The sequence below is a fragment of the Cricetulus griseus genome, chromosome 4, assembly GCF_003668045.3.
Source record: "Cricetulus griseus strain 17A/GY chromosome 4, alternate assembly CriGri-PICRH-1.0, whole genome shotgun sequence".
NCBI classification, from domain to species: Eukaryota; Metazoa; Chordata; class Mammalia; order Rodentia; family Cricetidae; genus Cricetulus; species Cricetulus griseus.
The window spans coordinates 174,808,296-174,827,873 of NC_048597.1; the positions used below are offsets into that span (position 1 = coordinate 174,808,296).

At 41.2% G+C, this 19,578-nt stretch overlaps 1 protein-coding gene across 6 annotated transcripts in view; it reads right to left on the reverse strand.

Annotated features, from left to right (window-relative positions):
- Map2k5 (mitogen-activated protein kinase kinase 5) overlaps nucleotides 1–19,578 on the reverse strand; it is a 225,508-nt gene that overhangs the window by 144,128 nt on the left and 61,802 nt on the right. For all 6 annotated transcript variants that reach the window (XM_027414796.2, XM_027414793.2, XM_027414795.2 and 3 more), the window contains exon 9: nucleotides 6,501–6,540. In XM_027414796.2, coding sequence (XP_027270597.1) covers nucleotides 6,501–6,540 — 40 coding nt within the window. The remainder of the gene's footprint in view (nucleotides 1–6,500; nucleotides 6,541–19,578) is intronic.

Below are 19,578 nucleotides of genomic sequence, written 5' to 3' on the forward strand. Positions count from 1 at the left end.
TGATTCGGCTCAGATAAGGGCTGTGATTTGCTGCTCTTCACAGTTCCTCTGTGACACCAGGCGACTGGGGTCACTGAGAGGTTCAAGTGACATGCTTCAAGTCACACAAAAGTCAGGAGAGGGTCAGGAAAAGATCAAATGTGCTTCTAACTCTTAACCTTCCATTTCACCCTTTAATATAACAAAAGAAGCTAAGAAATATTCTGGGGGAGAGCAATGGTCCATACAAAGAGCACTAGGGGGTATTCTGTATGTTGCTAAACCTGTTTTCAGTAGGTTACTTCAAAAGATAAATGGATGAATGAAACAACAAAAACATGAATGAATGAAACAACAACAAAACTGAATTCAATCAGTAAATTATGTGCTGAGACACTCACTGCATGTAGTGCTGGGCCTTGTAGGTTTAGTTCTGTTCTCCACTTCTAAAAGGGATTTCAATACATTAGGAAAACGAACATGATACTAACAGCCATGTGCTAGATGGCATGTGATCACCTTTAGGAATTACATGCAGAGAATTCTGGAAGGTGGCTGGCAGATACAACACATGTGACAAGGCATATGAAGTATCAGAGTAGGCCCTTGAAGGTTGTTAAGGATTCTAATAGTTGAAGACACGGATGAAGGCATTCTAATTAGAGAGGCGCACATGAATTAAAGTGTTGCATTGGGGAGAAAAAAAAAAAAAAAAAACAACCCAGGTTCAGATGAGGTCACAAGTTCAAGTAAGACAAAACACACAGAGATCAGGGAACCGAAGGACATACTAAAAAGTAATAGTAGACTGCTAATGCATTGTGGAGGGTCCCACCTGCCCTCCAAGAGTGTTTTCAGTTTGTCTGGGCCATATGGTGTTTGATATTGATTGTTCTATATTGATTGATCTAACAGGTCCAGAATCATCTAGGAGACAAGTCTTTGTCATGTCTATGAGGTAGTTGGACTGGGTTAACTTAGAAGGGAGACCCACCCTAAATGTGGGCAGCATCACTCCATGGGCTGGGGTTCTGGACCAAACAGAAGTAAGAAAAGGAATGGAATACAAAGATGTAGAGTGGCCAGCTACCTCACACTCCTGCTGCCATGATGGCTACACCCTCCATCTGTGTGACAAAATAAACCCTCCCTTCCTTAAACTGCTTCTGTGAGGCATTTTTCGAAGCAGTGAGGAAATAAACCAGTAGAGAAGTAACATGCAGCCTTTAATACTTTTGAGAGGGGAACTATGCTTCGGGGAACTGAATCTAAGGGTGGAGATCAGCAAAGACAGGGGTTTGCATCCTGGCTTCAGGGCTCTCTAGGTAGAGGACCTTGGGCAAGCTGTTTAACTGCTTTGTGTCTCAGGTTCTGCATCTGCTAAATGAGAAGCAGTAATAGTAGCAAAGGTCATAAATGAAGATAATATATGCAAAATGCTTTGCAGCGTAAGTCACCAATAAGTTGACCCTTCTATTATTTCCTGAGAGACCTGTTCAGAAGCTGGCCAACACTCTCACAATAGGCAAAAGCAGGCATTTGGATTACAATGGTGACAACAAAGGAAAGGGACCAAAATCAGACAAACAAAATAACCCAGACTGCCGAACTAGGGCGGCAGAGGCAGGCAGATCCCTGTAATTTGAGGCCAGCTCAATCTACATAGAAAGTTACAGATCAGCCAGAGCTACATGGCGGTACCCAGCCTCAAACAACAACAACAACAACAAATTCACAAGCCAACTAACCACCCAACACACACACACACACACACACACACACACACACACACACACACCCACACACCCACCCACCCCCAAACTAGAAATATCAACAGGTTTCCAGGTACTGAGCAGCAGCCAGAACAGCACAATCTGGTTTGGCTGCTTAGTTCGATGACTACTGTCTTCTGGTCCCTGTATAGGGTGGGAAAGCAGGTGGAGCTCACAGTCTCCTTAAGCTAAGAAGACAGCCTACGAGTAGAGCAGACCAAGATTGCCAGGGTTGGCTGGCAGAGCACCAGAGGGAGTGTGGCAGACCTCAGAGTCTACAGCAGAGTAATGAGCTCTGTGTGGAAACAGGATATTACCCAGGTCAGGGAGAAAGAACCAGAGGAAACAGCCCAGTAGCCTGCAGTTTGTGCTCCCTCAGCTAGGGTGGAATCAGGAATCCTGCTTCAGGAGGATGGGGGAAATACATTCCAGGCTGACTGTTGTGTTTGCCCTTCACATAAAGTTCAGAATTAAGTCTTTTTAAAAAAAAAAAAAAAAACTGATTTTCTCAAAGTCACTAACATCTCAGAACAAATTTTAAGAATATTTATAGGAATGCAAAAATATTTAGCTATCTGTACTACATTGTCAGTATCTCACAAAAAAGAAATACAACCCAAAATGAAGAGAAAAGGAATACGATGGAAGCAAACCAGAAATGACAATGCATGATAGCATTAGTAGGTATGTCCAATTGTTGACTTGTCTGTCCAAGTCAGGTTTATTATTGCTGTGATGGAACAGCATGATCAAAAGTAAATTGGGGAAGAAAGGGTTTCTTTGGCCTATGTCTCCACAACACTAGAGGAAATGACTACAGGAACTTAAGCAGGGCAGGAGCCTGGAGGCAGAATCGGATGCAGATGCCATGGAGAGGTGCTGCTCACTGGCTTGTTCCTCATGGCTTGCTCAGCCTGCTTTCTTATAGAACCCAGGACCACCAGCTCAGGGATGGCTCCACCCACAATGGGCTGGGCCTCCTTCATCAATCACTAAGTAAAAAATCACCCTACAGTCTTGCCTACAGCCCACTTTAATGGAGGTATTTTCTTAATTGAGGTTCCCTCCTCTCAGATGCCTTACTCTTGGGTCAAGTTGACATAAAACTATCCAGCATAGTTGTCACAAGTATTCCATATACTCTAGAAGGTTAAAAAAAAAAAAAAAAAGGTTGCGCACATCAAAAAACAACATGGAAAATGTTCTTAAAGCAAAAAGGCCTACTTAATGCTTCTAGGGATAAAAAAAGAATATGTGAAATGAAAAACAAACAACAAATTAGAGAATGAAGAGGAAAAGATCAGTGTATTTGAAGATTCTGGAGGAGAAACACGGCATAACTAAAACAGGTAAAAGACTGAAGCAAAGTGAACACACAGGCCAAGTTCTCAATGTGGGAGCATGATTTGATGAAAGGCTATAGTGTTCTAAATTTGATGAAAGCTAAAATCATGAATATTGAGGAATTTCAGCAAAGCTCAAGCATAATGAAAAAAAAAATAGAATCACACTCAAGCCCAGCATAACCATGTACTGTAAACTGTAACCATAACCTGTAACAAAGAAAGAAACCAGAAAAGCCAGGTGAGGGAACACACAGAAGAACAACTAACATAAAAGACAAGCAGCATCTAGCTGGGCGATGTAAAGCCAACATTGGAACAAGACCTTTAAAATTCAAAAGAAAAGTCCAGTCAGTCTAGATCCTGCCTCTAGTGATGATCCTGGACTAACCCTCAGAAACTGTAAGCAAGTCCCCAATGAAACACTTCCTTTGATAAGACTTGCTTGGTCATGGTGTCTCTCCACAGCAACAGAGCACTGACTAACACACTCCCTATTGTAAGAATCTTATATGATAGACAAAAGATGCATGCTATAAACTCTAAACAATCATTTAAAATAGTGGAGGCAGAGTTGGTACACAACCAAGACAAATGGAAAACAACAAATAGAACAAGAGGTATAAATCCAATCCAATCATATCAAATCACAGAAAATGTAAATGATTCCAACACTCTAATTAAAATGTGGAGATCATCAGACTAAATTATAAAGTAAGATCCAGTATATCAGGTATAAAGTAACACACGCTGTCTACAAGAAACTCTTTTCCAATATACAGATGCACTAGGTTTAAAAAAAAAAGGCCAATATAAGTAGAAATCTAGCAACAGCCACTGCATTAAGATAAAGGGGCCGTTGGGAGCATTGGGGGAGGGGAGAGGGAGTTAGGAGAAAGAGAAAGGGAGAAGAGGTGGGGAGAGGAGGACATGAGGGAGCAGGAAGGTTGAGTCGGAGGAAGAATAGAGGCGAACAAGATAAGCGATACCATAATAGAGGGAGCCATTATAGGTTTAAGGAGAAATCTGGCTCTAGGAAAATGTCCAGAGATCTACAAGGATGATGTCAACTAACAATCTAAGCAATAGTGGAGAGGCTACCTTAAATATGATTCTCCAATAAAGAGATTGATGACTACCTTATATGCCATCCTAGAGCCTTCATCCAGTAGCCGATGGAAGCAGAAGCAGACACCCACAGCTAAACACTGAGCTGATTTCTGGAATCCAGTTGCAGAGAGGGAGGAGTGATGAGCAAAGGGGTCAAGACCAAGCTGGTGAAACCCACAGAAATAGTTGACATGAACAAGGGGGAGCTCATGAACCCCAGACTGATAGCTGGGAAACCACATAGGACTGTTCCAGACCTCCTCAACAAGGGTGTCAGTGAAGAGGCCTCTGGTAGTAGATCAGTATTTATCCCTAGCAAAAGAATGGACTTTGAGAGCCCATTTCATATAGAGGGATACTCTCTCAGCCTAGACACGTGGAGGAGGGTCTAGACCCTGCTCCAAATGATATGACAGACTTTGAAGATCCCCATGGAAGGCCTCACCCTCCCTGGGGAGCAGAAAAAGGATGGAATGGGGGTTAGTGGTGGGCAGGGGAGGAGGGGAGGGAGAGGGGACTGGGATTGACATGTAAAACACACTTGTTTCCAATTTAAATTAAAAAAAAAATCTGAAAAAAATTAAAAAAAAACAAAACAAAAAAGATAAAGATAAATTCATCTAAATGATAAGAACACTAATGAAACTAATAGTACATCTTCAAAAAAAAAAAAACCACAATGACAGAGAGTGACAGAAATTTAAGAATAAAGAACCAGACCAAGGTCCAACTGTTGTTGGAGATCTTAACACTGGTTTCAGTAATTAATAGAACAAGTAGAAAAAAATTAGTTCACATACAAAAGATATTAAAACTAAAAGCCAACTTGAGCTAACAAAGGCTTACACAACACTTTTCATATACTTTGGATTGTAAACTCTTTTCATGTGTACAGGGAAGATTCTCACAGAGAACACATTTTGAGCCAAATTAATTTAGAATAATTCCAGTTATACAATATGTTCTTAGACCATGAAAAATACTTGGACATTATCCAAATATTTAGAAAACTAATAATAAATTTCTAAGAATTAATGCACCACTCTAGCTGTTTTGGAGAATTGGCACATTTTATCCAATTATAACCATTATATGATATTTGCTTTGGTTATCAAGACCAAGTCTATAACAAAAGTCAATCACCATTTGACTCAGTTTGCAGGCACAATACAGGTCTTGCTAGAAAGCCCAGTTCTAAGGTGCCCAGAGACTGGCTTATTTGTAAATTCCACCTATTCTAATACAGTGAAAATCTAATAGCTATTTTGTAAAGCATATTTAAAAAAAAAAACTTTTAAAAAATGCTATGTGCATTAGTGGTTTGGCGATCTGTGTGAGGGTGTTGGAATTCCTGGAACTGGAATTACAGATAGTAGTCACTACCATGTGGGTGCTGGGGATTGAACCCAGGTCCTCTGGAACAGCAGCCAGTGCCCCTTGAAAATCATATTCTTAAAAGAGTGACCTTTCTAGAGCAGCTGCTGGTCCCTTGTCACAACCAGTTAAGTAACCGTGCCCAGGAACCTTAATATTAACCTATGCTAAACATAACTTAAAATGTATGGAATTATGAAAATTTTATATTTAGAAGGCCAAGGCTTCTGGATCATTTGTAGTAACGCTCTCTCCCTCTCTTGGCATAACCAAACCAAGATTTGGCTATCTTTAAATATAAAAGCAGTATAATAATCTAAGACTTTTGATATCAAACAAACAAATAACTAAACACATAGGAAAATACCACTCAGTTAGTGGGGTGCTCTCATCAAAGGGGAGCTGGGGAGAGACCAGAGACAGGGTGTGGCAAGAAGTCAGTAGCTGACAGCTGGAACAGAGAGCGTGTCTATCAAGGCAGGTCACTGCCAGACTGCAAGAGGGTCTGACTGTGTGTCAGCAAACAGCCTACTGTTGAAAAGTGTGTTGGCATACCGGTGATTTAAACTGAGAGGGAAAGGAAATCAGTGAGCATCAAGGATTTCACAACACAGAGCTGAGGAGATGGCTCGGCAGGCAAGAGTACTTGCTGCACAAATCCCCAGTACTCACATAAAATACCTGCATAGCTGCTTGCTGTAAATTCAGCACCGCAAGAGGAGATAGGAGGATCAGTCTATTTCTAGGTTCAGTGAGAGACCTTGTCTCAAAGGAATGAGGTAGAGGGTGATAGAGCAGGTTACCCCGCATCCTCCTCTAATTTCCATGTGTACATATGCCATATGAACCACCCCCCACACACACACAACACACACCAAGGTCAGCCACATACAAATTCACATAAAATATAGACAATGCTTACCTTTACAGCTAAAATTTTCCCACTTGGGACATGATATGCTCTATAAGAAGAATAAAAAAAGAAAGAAAATTACTTGATATAATTAGGTAACCTCCAGAGTGGCTAAAGACATAGTGTCAACCCAAACGTTTTTTGCAACAATGGGGGATATACCTGGTACCTTCAAGGCAAATGACCCACGCTAGCAACATACATTTCTGAAGTGCTAAATGGTTTACGAAGTGATTATGTATCTTAAAATATTGCTCGAGAGTCACACTGTTATCATCACTCTCCTCTCAAAGACAGAGCTCTGAAGCATGGGGAAGTTAGCATTTGCCCAATGCCCAAGTGCACTGGCAGATCTAGACCTTAAAATTACATCAGGTTTTCTGGCCCTAGATCCCTTGTTGTGTCGTTGTGTGTGTCTATAGTCATGTATAAGCAGCAAAATGAAGGTTTTTGCTTTTCTTTGAGGTACATAACAGAGAAATTATATCACTGTAATTCATCAAAATAATCACCAATCACAGGATGAGTTCTGACTATGGCTTTTAATATAATTTTTCGTAAGAAATACCAGTATGAGGCTTGAGCATAAGCCTCATACAGATAGTAGTCACTGCCATGTGGGTGCTGGGAATTGAACCCAGGTCCTCTGGAAGAGCAGCCAGTGCTCTTACCACGGAGCCATTTCTCCAGGCCCCCTGAAAATCATATTCTTAAAAGAGTGACCTTTAATCCTTTCTAGAGCAGCTGCTGGTCCCTTGTCACAACCAAGGGACCCTTAAACAGAGAAGTAGGGTCAGTGTGGTGTTTGAATGAGAATGGCTCTCAAAGGTGCATAGGTTTCAATGTTTCCAGTTGGTGATACTGTTTGAGAAGGATTAGGAAGTGTAGCTTTGTTGGGGGAGGTGTGTCACTGGGGCAGGATTTGAGTATTCCCAGTGTCTCTCACTCTGCTTCCAAATTGCAGTTCAAGTTATAAGCTCTCAGCTGTTCTTGCTGCCATACCCATGCTCCACCACCATGGACTCTATCCCTTTAAAATCATAGCCATGAATTAAATGCTTTATTTTTAAAGCTGCCCTGGTAATGGTGTTTTATCAACATAACAGAAAAGTAATTAAGATACTCAGATACACTGAAGTAGCAGAACCTAGATTAAGAAATAGTAATAGGATTGGGGATACAGCTTGTGGAGTAACTACTTGGCCAACATATACAATGCACAGTGTTAGATCCCCAGCACAAGAGAAAGAAAAAGAAGAAAGCATTCATTCATTCATTCATTGAAAGTAAGAAATCAAGGTGTGCAGAAATAAAGTAATTTTCTATCAAGACCTAATGTGTATAAATGAAATGGGTAGGGCCTTTTACTACACACTGCATGAACTATATATTCTCACTATTGGGACACAAGCTATTTTATATAAAAAAAATTAAAATGAACTACATGACCCAAGCAGATATTGTAACTGCAAACCCACAAAAGTACCAAAAGCAAATGAACTAGGTAGAACTGCATCTGCTCCATGGAGAATTTCACACATTCCCATCACTCAGCTAGTGGCTGAGATGTGACAGGGACAGTGTCTACTTACACTATACTAGTATATAGTATATACCATATTTTCCCCAGTGGATTCAGAAGTTGTTGGACCACGATCCTTTAAAATATATGTGAGGAATTTAGATGCTTTTTCCACATAAACATAAATAATTCAATATATAATATAAAATAATAACATTATTTCCACTGGTATACCATAGATGTTTCCACTTCAGCTTTTTTTTTTTTTTGAGGGGGGGCAGGGTTTGAGGCAGGGTTTCTCTGTGGCTTGGAACTAACTCTCATAGACCAGACTGGTCTGGAAATCACAGAGATCCACCTGCCTCTGCCTCCCGAGTGCTGGGATTAAAGGCGTGCTCCATCACTGCCCAACCCAACTTCAGTTACTTAAAAGTCTGAGTAGTAGATCACTAGTCAAGGACTAAAGTATGACAAAAATTTGCTTTGTGGGGAGAACAGAGCTGGTACTTTGAACACATGGACTTCTGAGACCAGCTGTGGCGATAAGAACTTGATTAGCTGAGAGCCCAGCATACATACACCTCACTGGGCAGTTTGGCAACTTAATTAGCTTGTCAAGGAAGCCGATCTCTTTCCCAAAAGAAAGGTCTCCCATTTCCAAGTGAATTAAAAGGGAGACTTGATGATTTAATTATGACGGACGCTAATTCATCCATGCAAGTTTGGGTTCCATTTCGAGCAATAAAGAAGCCTTGTGGCTTGGTTTACAGTCTGGTGACAGGGCGGATTTCACATTTAATCATCAGGGAGAAATGGATGACAAAGGCAATGCCAGGCATGAGCTGAGCCAACTCCCTCAACTCTGTGATCAGCATCCTACCTGGAGAAAGAGTTTGTTTACTTTCGGTGGATAGTACATCTCAATTGTCTTGACCTTCCTCAGCACATTAACTGTAAAGTGATTAATGAAGTCTGAATGGAGGCTCTGGTTACACCAAAAGACAACTATACACCTCTGCAATGTTTTAATTAACAGCTAACGCTTCAAATTAGTTTGTTGTTGCCACAGTAATTACCTGTTCCAAAGAGCGAAGGGAGGTAGCATTTGTATGAGGCATTTCTTAGTGCTTCTCCCTGTGTGCTCCACTTTGTCTTTTGAGACTAGTCCCCCATAAAACTGAACACACAATACAGACACCTGAGGATGGCACAATATATAACAGTCTGGTGTAAATGTTTGAATGTGAGAAACCTGTGAGGGACTTTTTTTTTTCCTTAATTAAATCATTCGAAGTGGGAAGATACACTTTTAATTCAGATCTTTTGAGGTGGGAAGATTCACTTTAACCCAGGTCACAACTTCTGCCGCCAACCTATAATAAAGGACATGGAAAAAGGAAGCTCTCTTTTTGCCTGCTTGCTCTCACTGGCAAGTCCACTCCTTCACTGGCATTAGACCTTCTTCAGAATTCTGAAGACCAGTTGAGACATCCAGCCTTTGGATTGAACAACAACTGGATCGTGGGATCTTCCATTGGTAAACAGCCATTGTTGGACTAGCTGGACCACAGCCTGTTAGTCATTCTAATAAACACCACATATACAATATATATAATAATATACTGTTTATATTGAATATATAGCTGTGTCCCCTGCTTTCACACTTGGCCTTTCTTTTTTCTGTTCAATTGTAAATATTTTTATTGTGATAAAATAAGTTACTCAGACTTATGCATTTCAATGTCCCAATATACGACTGTTTAAATAATTGTTGTTACCAGAAAACATGAGCTGTATGTTACAGACAGGACTCAGATTTGCTTTATGCCCTAGTAATAATCAGATTTTTGTTTTCTTTTTTTTTAAATAAATGTTGTGTGCCTGAAAAATGATATATATATATATATATATATATATATATATATTTCACTTTAATTGGTGTACATTTCTATACACAATCACTGTGCCTGTGAGCCAGGATCTCCCACGTCAGGCTGGAGGGATGATTCGGTACATGAGCACCCCCTGCTCTTGCAGAGGACATGGGTTTGGTTCCCAGCATCACCCTGGGTGGATTATAACCATGTGTCACTCCAGTTCTGGGGGATGACAACCTCTTCTGGCCTCTTCAGGCAACTGCACCCATGTGGTACATGTACAGACATGCAATCACATTCAAACACATGAATAAAAATAACCCCCAAATATTTTACAGACTAATTTTATCTGATTGCTCAATTGTTGATTGTTGAGAGATATTTTCCCACTTTGTGGATTTATCAAATGTTCTGGGTAATTGTATAAGATTTTGTTTCATGCATTTTAAGGTGATATTATCAATTACATACTAATTATGGTTGCTAAGCCAGTCTCCTTTCCATATACCATCACATAGCAGTCCTTTCTTATCCCTAATATTTTTTGCCTTTTAGTTTGTCATAAACCAATATATAAGCTTTTGAGAAAAAAAAAGGTTTTGTTGTTGCTACTATTGTGTTTGTATGCTATCTTTCCCCATCTTTTCCTTTTAACTTTATTGTGTCTTTGTGCTTTCAGAATTTCATCTAACCTAATCTAAAATAGCAAATAGCTATATTTTTAAAAACTCAGTCTAACTAATGTATGAAGTGGTGATCTTCATTTGTGCTTATTATAATTACTGATGTATCTGGGATTCATTCCCACCACTTTATTCGTTTGTTTCATACCGTCTCCTTCACTCTGTCTACTACATTGCTGTCATCTATACCACTTTTAGAATTGGAGCAGACTTAAAATACAAAGTTAAGCATTCCCTAGCCTTTTCCAAACAATATAAAAACCTCAGAATGTCTTAATTCCAATCACCTCTTTTCATCTTAATACACCATCTTGTGCAAGCAGCGTAACAAGTTCAAAGGCCCAGGGTGGAGATGTGTGTGAAAGAGGAATGAACAACAGGCTTGACTGAGGGACAGGTGCCAAAGAGACCTTGGGAGGCTGGGCTGTGTCACACTGCTTCGGCCATGGTAAGGTCTTTGGCTTTTATTCCAAATTGTAGAAGGCAGGATAGAAGCAGGGAGCTAATATTTGAGAATGCACATTAGCTGCTAGATTGTGAGACTGAAATTGAGGATATGCTGAGAAACTGCTGCAATGTCCCCCACAAGAAATGAGAGAGACTTGAGTTGAGGGGCACAGAAGGCAGGTGTGAGAGGTGATCAGCTTCCTAGCTAAAGATCTATCTATCTATCTATCTATCTATCTATCTATCTATCTACCTACCTACCTACCTATCTACCTATTTTGTATACAGTGTTCTTCCTGCAGGCCAGGAGAGGGCATCAGATCTCATTACAGATGGTGGTGGGCCATCATGTGGTTGCTGGGGACTGAACTCAGGTTCCTCTGAAAGAGTAGCCAGTGCTCTTAACCTATAAGCCATCTCTTCAGCTCTCAGCTTCCTATCCAAACTGAGGCCAGGGAGAGAAAAAGGAGGTGGCCAAGGATGTGAGAAGGGACTTCTGTTAAGCTACACAGAGAAACCCTGTCTCAAAAAACCAAAAACCAAAACAAAACAAAAATAAACAAAAGTTACAAGGCCAGCCACTGTGTTAGCTGGCTGCTCAGATAGCAGCTACTCTCCGGGATAATAAAACAGGTTCTCTGCTCTTCAGACAATGGTGTCACTGGGAGGTACCCAGATATCTGCCTTTCTTTCCATAGTCCTGGAGCTTCCAAGGCTATATATCAGACCAGGGCTGGATGCCAGAAGGTAGGACCAAGGAGAAACATGGAAGATTTGATGAAAAGTTTAATTGGAAGAAGACAAACCATTGCCTAAAGGGGGATTTAGGGCTGGTCATCCACTTTACTTAGGCAATTCTCCATCCTGATTAGCAGAGCTCTTAACTAAGAGCGGCCACATTCAGACTCAGTTTTTAAATGTACCCCTTATCAAAACCAATGGCAGTCATTAAACCACCCCGAGATGGAAGCATCAGTTTCCATATTTACAGATGGTGTTTTAATTGCTATTTAAAGGACATCTATTATCTATCTATCTATCTATCTATCTATCTATCTATCTATCTATCTTATATCTATCCACTCATCCATCATAAAAGCACCTGTGTTTTCACTCAGGTATGTGGTAGCACATACCTGCTATGCTGGCAAAGTTAGAAGGGTAAATAGTCTAGGGCCAGCCTGGGCTAACATGAGGAGACATTGTCTCAAACAAACAAACAAAAAAGTAAAAATAAATGTTCTTGTGACTCCATGTAAACTTTTTAAATGTGGATAGAAGTCTTTCTGTAAAGTAGGTTTTTCCATTTCCAATCACAAGAAAGAGATGGAGGAGAGAGAACCCCAAGACCTAAGGAACCACCCAGAGGACCAGTTCTTGATTTAATGGAAACTGCATCCCAAACTCCTAGGCAGCCAAATCTGAAGACAATACAAGTGAGCCCTTCCTTACTGAAGCATGGATGCCTGGACAAAACCAAGCACTTTCTGCTGTTTTATTTTAATTAATTTCTCTGCATGTCATTCTTTGAATTGCAATGGCATCACCAGCAACCATATGCCAAGTAGCTGTAGGGCTGGCCAATGAAGACGCTAGTCTAATGCTTGGTCCTTTTCTTTGGAGGGTGGGATGAACAGTCAGCTGAAGAATTTTAAGGAGTACTGTTACACACTAAAATAGCCATCGTGATTCACAGGGAGGAAAAAAAAAATCAAGCAGTTTCAGGGAAATCCACATTGACAGTTGTTGCCTTCCATAATAGATAAACACATTAGCCAGGCTGTGGCTGTTAGAACAGAAAATCCAAAGTAAATAGCAGTTGTAGAGAGAAGCTTCAAATAGGGAGCTATGCCAACCTTCTTCTGCCTAAACACCCATTACAGAAGCCTGACTACAGACTGTAAGATAATCTGTGCTTAAGCAACATGCCCAACTCTTTACACACGAAACCAAACATGTTATTAGGTTACAGATATTAATTTCAAGATGCTGGTTTATATAGCCTCATATATCAACCTAACATAAGACACTGGGTAAGTTGGCTGGGTTAAAAAGATTTTTAGTCAGAGAAAGGTGAGAGCAGCCTCATGTTCGCTCCTCTCTGTTTACTTGGGTGAAACACCCCTTCTCATCTCATACCTCCCTCGAAGTTATTGTTGCTAAGCCTCCATATTTCTTCTGTAAGTTGAAGCAGCCTGCTTTGAGCCTCTAACATTCTCCACATTAACTAGAGTAATGTCTTTTAATATATGGCCTAAATACCTTTGAGATGGGGGAAGCTCCCCACACAGTGAACTCTCAATCAAAGGTTGCGAAGGAAGGCAACGGGCAAAGCAGGGAAGCAAGAGACATCACAGCAGGAGAAGGAGGCTGAGTGGCTAAGCAATGCATGTGGGGAAATAGGAACACTCCAAGGATTAGCCAGATAGGGACCCCTCTCCAGGAATGCCTTGAGTACAGGGTAATCGCTACTCATAGTTCCTTGTAAAGTTGGCAGTAAATCACTTCTCCCAAACTGGCCACAAAGATGGTTGTGTATGGTTTATGAACTTTTCAATTTTTCCTTATTTTGAGAATTTTATACATGTATACAACAAAATATGACCATTTGTACTCCCATTTCTCATCTTCAATCTTCATCCCCCACCTCTAACTAACCCACAAAGTCCAATTAAGCTTGCTGCCCATATGCACATGGGTGTGGGACCAACCACTGGAGCATGGGAAACCTATCAGTGAATACATCCTCAAAGAATGACCAACCATCTACTGCCAACAGCTCCTCAGTAAGCATGGGCAGCACCTATCCTATGTCATTTATGCCAGAGGTTTTGCTGGCCTGATCTTGTGCTGGTAACCACTGTTGCTGTTACGATCACCATAGACATATCACATCCAGAAGCCAGCCTGTTACGGCACTCCTCCCATGCTCTGACACCCATAGACCTTGCTGGTGGGGTTAAACCAGGAGTCCCATTCGGGCCTAAGCACTGGTCCTCTCCTTCTTAGGACTCTGGTGAGTCATGCATCTCTACATTGGTTGCTGCCCACTTGGAAAACAAGCTTCTCTGACCAAGGCTGAGGGCAGCCCAGATCTGCTGGCACTGGGAGCTGGGGTTGGGGAACACAAGGGGGAAGTCTGGCAAGGAAGTATTTTTATACAAAGTCCAGCAGCAGTCTCCTGAAAAGGCTTTGTACAAAAACTTGTCAGGGAGGTGTCTTTGAGGAGTCAAGGCCTGGTGAGATTTACAGCTGTTTCAAATTTCTGTTTGATAAACATGGAGAAGGAAGTGGATCTGGGTCCTCAGAAGCCAAACCCAAGCTTTGTGTGAGTGTGAACTGGCTGCTTCTGGAGCTCTTTCCAACAGTCTTCTGGCTCTCTGGATATGGTCGGTGCTGATTTTTAAAAAGCAATAGGAGAAATCGATCGAATGCCTCACTTTTCAGGGTTGCATTAACTTTTTCAGGCCACTGGGGTGCAATTTACTAAATTACCTCTTCTAGAACACTAAATAGTACCCTAGTGGGTCAAAGAGTAAATGCACCTCTGAAAAGTGAGCCATTTATTCCCTTCCCTGTAGTGCCAGATGTAATATGTCCCTTATGACAGAAATATCAACCTGCTTCCATTACAAACCAAGAGACTGTCTTACACTAGATAAAAACAAGTGTGGGGAGCTTCAGAAGTGGAGGGAATGACAAAAGTCTCTCCAACAATCATGCTCACAATGCTGTGGAAAAGTCAACATGGGTGTACGTGGTAAGACTTGTGAACCATCCAGTGGAGACTTAAGACCTTAAAACAGAGTGAAAAATATTTGATTTGACAGTGTCAAAGCCAGAGACACACAGACTATTTTGATGGCTCTTTCACACCTACTGTGTGTTAAAGACACACAGCACCCACCGCCATATGCAGGAAGTCAAAGCACAAAACACAGGCACAAAGAAATGGCCCTTTGTATTTCAATACAGACTACCTCTTACCTAAAAGCAAACACAGCCCTTCCTGCCCCATGTGTGTTTTTGGATCGACTGAGGAACTGTTCTCAGGCAGTTTCATGTTCATGAGCTATCTTACAAAGCTGAAGTTTTAAGTTTTCAGCACTGTTAGCCCCCCACTCTTCTGGAAGATGGCGATACGATGAGAACAAGACGTTTAATTTAAGAATCACCCGGCTTCTAATTAAACTGCCATAGGCAGCTGGTTGGATAAGTTTTAATCAGTTTCAATCACCTATTGATTGGTATACTGAAGCCTAAAAAATTAAAAGTAAAAGATGATTGGGGAATTGTCCCATCTCAGAACAACAGTAGAGGCCTCTGTAAATAACTCCTCTTTTAACCATCAGCTAAATGAACACTTCAATACTGCAGTACAAAGTCTTCTGCAAAATTACTTTAACTAACAAGCAGAAATTTATCAGCTTCAGCCAAAATCAATGCTGAAATCAATTTGAACACTGGTTGTGTCTAAAGGGGCTCATTGGCAATTTAGGGAAATTACACCATGTAAATGCCTGTGCTTTAATTGAACAGTTCCATCAACTAGGCTGTGATTGCTGTCCATTCATTTATTTACTTTCACTACAGCTACCATTCTGCAAAGGAATGGCTTTTGTCAGGCCGGAGAGAGGCACTTTATCTTCATTTTGTGCACTTTTGTGCATAACAGAGTTTGTGGAATGGACACATCATGACCAGGTCAAAATAAACCAGAAAAGACTTGTTACTTTGACGTAAAAAAGAAACACAAACTGCCACCAGACCTGCAGTGCCTTCAAACCAGCCAGGGGGGATGAAGGTGGCCCACACTTGGTTGTCGTTCTGTGGCACTGTCCTTTGAGAACATAGCATACTTTTTATTATCAATTTAGTGACATCTAACAACATACATATTGTGTCAGAATGTTCTCCTTGAAGGTAACATTTTGCTTTACAGAGTCCTCAGAGATCAGTCAGAAGATCATAGCTTCTAACCCATTTAGGACAGTGCAACCTAACACAGACACAGGCACTTTCAAAAGCAGATGCTTTGAAGAAGGGAAAGGAGAGGGTGAATGTGGTGGAGTGGGGACTAACTGCCTTATACAGACCAGCAAGCCCAAACACTAACATGATTCCACAGAAGGATGGAAAATACCCACGAGTCACAACAACAACAAAACCACTGTGCATCAAATTAGCAGGGAACCATAAGAAACGACTATGGGTCAGAGGTCAGCATCAACAGGTCTGACACTGGGTCCAAGTGCTCCTTCAAAGAGCTCAGGTTCCCAGAAAGGAGAAGGGATGAGAGACAGTGACTAACTGGCATGGGCTATCAGTATGATACATGAGCCTGTGCAAAAAATTACACCACTGAGTCCAGCAGCAGTCTCCTGAAAAGGCTGGCAGCTGAAACACACTCTGCTCATTTGAGGGGCCTAAAACCAAACTGCAACTACTTTTAACTATTTTAAAGGAAAGGCACAGAGAGTCAGGCTAAGAAATAAGGAAACATGGGCTTGGGAGGTGAACTGCTCTGAATCTTCAGGAAATCCATTTTCTCAGGGCTGCAGTTTGTCTTCAGTCAAATGAGGATTGGAAGCCTGCGTGCGCAGCCGTTTCCGACATCCTGGTGAAGTAAGAAACAGAAGCCCAGCTACCTCTGAGTCCTGGCTGTACAGGTAGGACCTTGAGCCCTTTTACTTGTGCCTTTTAAGCTGCGGGGAAGCTGCTGATTGGCCCTTTCCCTCAGTTATCCCAGACCTTATTCTACAAACATTCACTTAGATTCATTTTAAAAAGAACTATCTTTTTTAAAAGCTAAAAGGGGGAAGAAATAACTAATGTACCCAAATTTAACTCAGTGTGAGTGTCTGTGGTAGAGTCATTCTGAGATTTTGTTCCATGTATCATTTTCCACCACACTACAAAGTGTCATTTGCTCTAGTTTTTGTTGCTGAAACAATGTAAAAACATATCTTATTCATAGTTCTTAGCTAGGTGTTCTGAAAACTTAATTAAGGTTTAATCAAACCTTTACATTTCCTCACTGAGAACCCTGCTCCTTTCCTCTGCTACAGGCAGAGCTGGAGCAGAACCAGGGTGCTGAGGGCTGACACATAGTATTTTCCAAATACAACCAAGCTGGTTAAAGTGCTGTATTGATTGTGCCTGAAAGCAAGTTCTAATTTTGTCAGAACACTGTTTTCATTATATTATGTGAGTTCAAAAAACAAAACCACACGCTGTGTTCTAACACCAAATACTTTGCTTTTGTGTAATGAACTCTCACAAGGGAAACTATGGAAATATTATGGTCAAGAAGATATTATACAAAGTCACACTGAAAAGCAAATTAATGCTAAGATGAACAAACAAACAAATAAAACAAAATGACTTTAAGCTCAATATCTATACCCTAGCCTCTTACTGCTACCCCGTCTAGCTTAGTAACTGTTCCTGCAATCCCATGTTAAGGTGTATGTCAGAGGCTGAACATGTTTCAATCCACAAAGCCAGAAATTTATCAGGAACATGGTCTCTTATGCCAAAATAGCCAACACCAGAGCAAGGGCTTGGGGAGAGGTGGGGGTGGCACAAAGTTATATACAGTAAATGCCTTTTGGACTTTCCAGTGAATTATTTTCCAAAAAGGCAATTTAAGTAAATGCCCTAGACACTGTGGTTTACAAATACTTACTTGTGCAATATGCCAACAAAGAGACTACAATTTTCTAACATATCAACTACTGCAAAATAGACTTAAAATTTTAGTATGTCTTAGGAGTCAAGAAATACACCACCTCCATTTGTACAACCATATAATTAATCTAGGGATTCAATTACTAAATTCTGTGCTTTTGATAAGTAAAGAGACCCAAAGGGTAGACCAGTAGCCAGTCATGCTGTTCTAACAGTCGGCCAAAAATGTGCTAGCAATTACTAAAGAGCTTCTAAAATTAACCACTGGACATAGTTCCCCATTGATATACATTAACTTCTATTTCACATTAATAAGGAATCTGCATTAAAAATTATAAAATCCAGAGAGTAAATGACAGAGAAAAATCATGGCTTAAGAAGTACCCCCAGATATTGGTCCAGGGTCAGAAGCTCCAGACTGTACTTTTGACCTCAGAAATGCCACTTCACCCCTCCACGCTTTTCCTCACTGGTAAAAAGCAAGAAACCATCCTCTTCACCAGGTCTAAAGGCCTGGTGTCACTAGTCCCTGTCCATCTGTCCTCTCTCCCAGGCTTTCTCTGCTCCAACCACACTGGCCTGTCTGGGCACCCCTGTGCCCATCACAGGGCTTTAGCATGAGTGGTCCCTTCTTTCTGAAAGGCCCTTTCCCCAGATTTTCTGACTATCCTCCAGGTCTCAGCTCAAATATCACTTCTTCAGTTAAGTCTTCCTCAGGCACCTCTTTTCCATACTTCATAGCACCCACAAGTATCATCTTACTTTGGCATTTATTTCTTTGAGGACCCTCTGTTTGGGACCCTAGACTGTTTTATTTGCTACTAGGCTGCATGTATTTGAACAGCCCTGGCACATAATGACAGTAACTACTAGTTCAGTGAACAAATGAATACATAACAAGATAAAATTTAACAGCAAGCCTGGCTTTGGTGGTGCATGCCTTTAATTCCAGCACCCAGGAGGCAGAGGCAGGCGGATCTCTGTGAATTCGAGGCCAGCCTGGCCTACTGAGCTAGTTCCAGGACAGCCTCCAAAACAATACAGAGAAACCCTGTCTTGGGGGAAAAAAAAATTAACAGTAAAACAATACAGATCTGACATAAGATATTTATGGCTGCTGGGTGCTGTATTTAGAGGCTCTTTATGAGCTCTCTCAGACTCAGGGGGATATCTGCAGTCAGCGTATGCCTAGGTCGGAGGGACAATTCTTTTCTCAGGAGTTTTGAGCAAGAGCTATGTCTTTCTGCTTATGCTAGGTAGTTCTAGAGTTATCCTACTTTGGTGGTTTGAATAGGAATGCCCAATGTGTTTGAATGCTTGGGCCATAGAGAGTGGCACTACTAGGAGGTATGGCCTTGTTGGAGTAGATGTGGCCTTGCTGGAGAAAATGTCACCATGGAGGTGGATTTTGAGGGTTCATGTGTACTCAAGATACACCCAGGATGGCACAGAGTCTCCTTCTGATGCTTGTGGGTCAAGATGCAGAACTCTTAGCTCCTTTTCCAGCAACATGTCTGACTTCATGCTGCCCTGTCCTGCTATGACGACAATGGACTCAACCTCTGAAACTGTAAGCCAGTGCCAATGAAATGTTTTCCCTTAAAGAGTTTCTGTGGTCATGGTGTCTCTTCACAGCAATAGAAACCCTGACTGAAGTACCTGCCATGAGTTAACACCTTGTATTTACCCTGTGTGAAGACCCTGACTCTGCAGGTTGGCTCTAGAAACACTTGGTACTTAGTGTAGACAGGCACTGGGAGAACTGCTATCAAGATGACTCAAACATGAATGTCTTACAGGGAGGGACACATAGTGGAAGAACATTAGGGAGAGAATATGACTCACAGAGATAAGGAGAGAAGCAATTA